Source organism: Poecilia reticulata, unplaced genomic scaffold, assembly GCF_000633615.1.
Source record: "Poecilia reticulata strain Guanapo unplaced genomic scaffold, Guppy_female_1.0+MT scaffold_196, whole genome shotgun sequence".
Classification (NCBI taxonomy): Eukaryota; Metazoa; Chordata; class Actinopteri; order Cyprinodontiformes; family Poeciliidae; genus Poecilia; species Poecilia reticulata.
The window spans coordinates 15,964-17,041 of record NW_007615020.1 but is presented as its reverse complement, the minus strand read 5'-3'; the positions used below and the strand labels follow the sequence as shown (position 1 = coordinate 17,041).

Genomic DNA, 1,078 nt, shown 5'->3' with positions numbered 1-1,078 from the left:
TACTTCATGTAGATCCAGAGGGGGTGCAGGGCAATGAATGTGTGCTCTTTGGTTTGGGAGTGGTAACATTTAATTTTTACTGATAAAACAATTTAAAAACCCTATATAATTCATTTTGTAATTGACAGGGCCCCCATTTTTTTTCTATTTCTATAAGGGAAAAAAATTGTGGGAGGGCCCCTTGTTAGCCAGGGGCCCTTGGAATTGTCCTAACCCCCCCTCCCCCCACCCCCCAATATGGCACCCCTGGTTCCAAGAGTCAGAACTCACACTTTTGGTGAGGCTTCTTTCCAGTATTATGGACCYCGTTTGTGGAACGGTCTGCCAGAGAACCTGAGGGCTGCAGAAAATGTAGCTGTCTTTAAGAGCAGCTCAAGACCATCTTTTTAACTGTATTTCCTGAATTGAATAATTTCTGCTAAGTCTGTGCATTTTCCATGCAGTTGTGTGTTTTTCCATGTGGGGTTGGGGTGGGTAGTTGTTTGTTTTTTATTGATCTGTATAGCACTTTGAGCTGCTTTTAATATTGAGGGTGCTTTATAAATAAAATTAATTGATTGATTGATTTACAAAGGCTTATTTTATTGTGGTCATCATGTTATCCCTTCCTCGTTCAACTGTGGAGGATGTAACAATACCATTGTCTTTTTTCACCAATTTGAATAATCAACTTATCTCGACTACATTGAAAATTATAATCAATTTACAGTCTATTTACTTGACTTGGAATCTCTTTGAAATGATTTGATTAAATCAATTTTGTAAGTGCTTTAAGATGTCATTTGTTGTCAAATGAAAACTAAATTGAAATAATGCACGTTAAAAAATGGTCCAATGACAGTGTCTGGCATGAGTATTTTTAATTAAAGCAAAAGTTGTCAGCACCATCCTTTACCAATTTATTTATGAGTGAAATACTTTTCTAAATCTTTCCCCAGGCCAATATTATGATGGATATGATGAAGAGTACCAGTGCCCTGTTTTGGATGAGGACCGGGTGAGTTAAATTCTTTTCTAACCTTTTCAAACCAGTTCTTTGTCCCATTTTTATTAACGTCACCTGTTTAACCTAGGATAA

The 1,078-nt window shown here is 37.0% G+C and overlaps 1 protein-coding gene across 1 annotated transcript in view; it reads left to right on the top strand.

Annotated features, from left to right (window-relative positions):
• Window positions 1-1,078, top strand: part of ak6 (adenylate kinase 6) — a 21,074-nt gene that overhangs the window by 7,033 nt on the left and 12,963 nt on the right. The window contains exon 3 of the mRNA XM_008402237.2: window positions 939-997. Coding sequence (XP_008400459.1) covers window positions 939-997 — 59 coding nt within the window. The remainder of the gene's footprint in view (window positions 1-938; window positions 998-1,078) is intronic.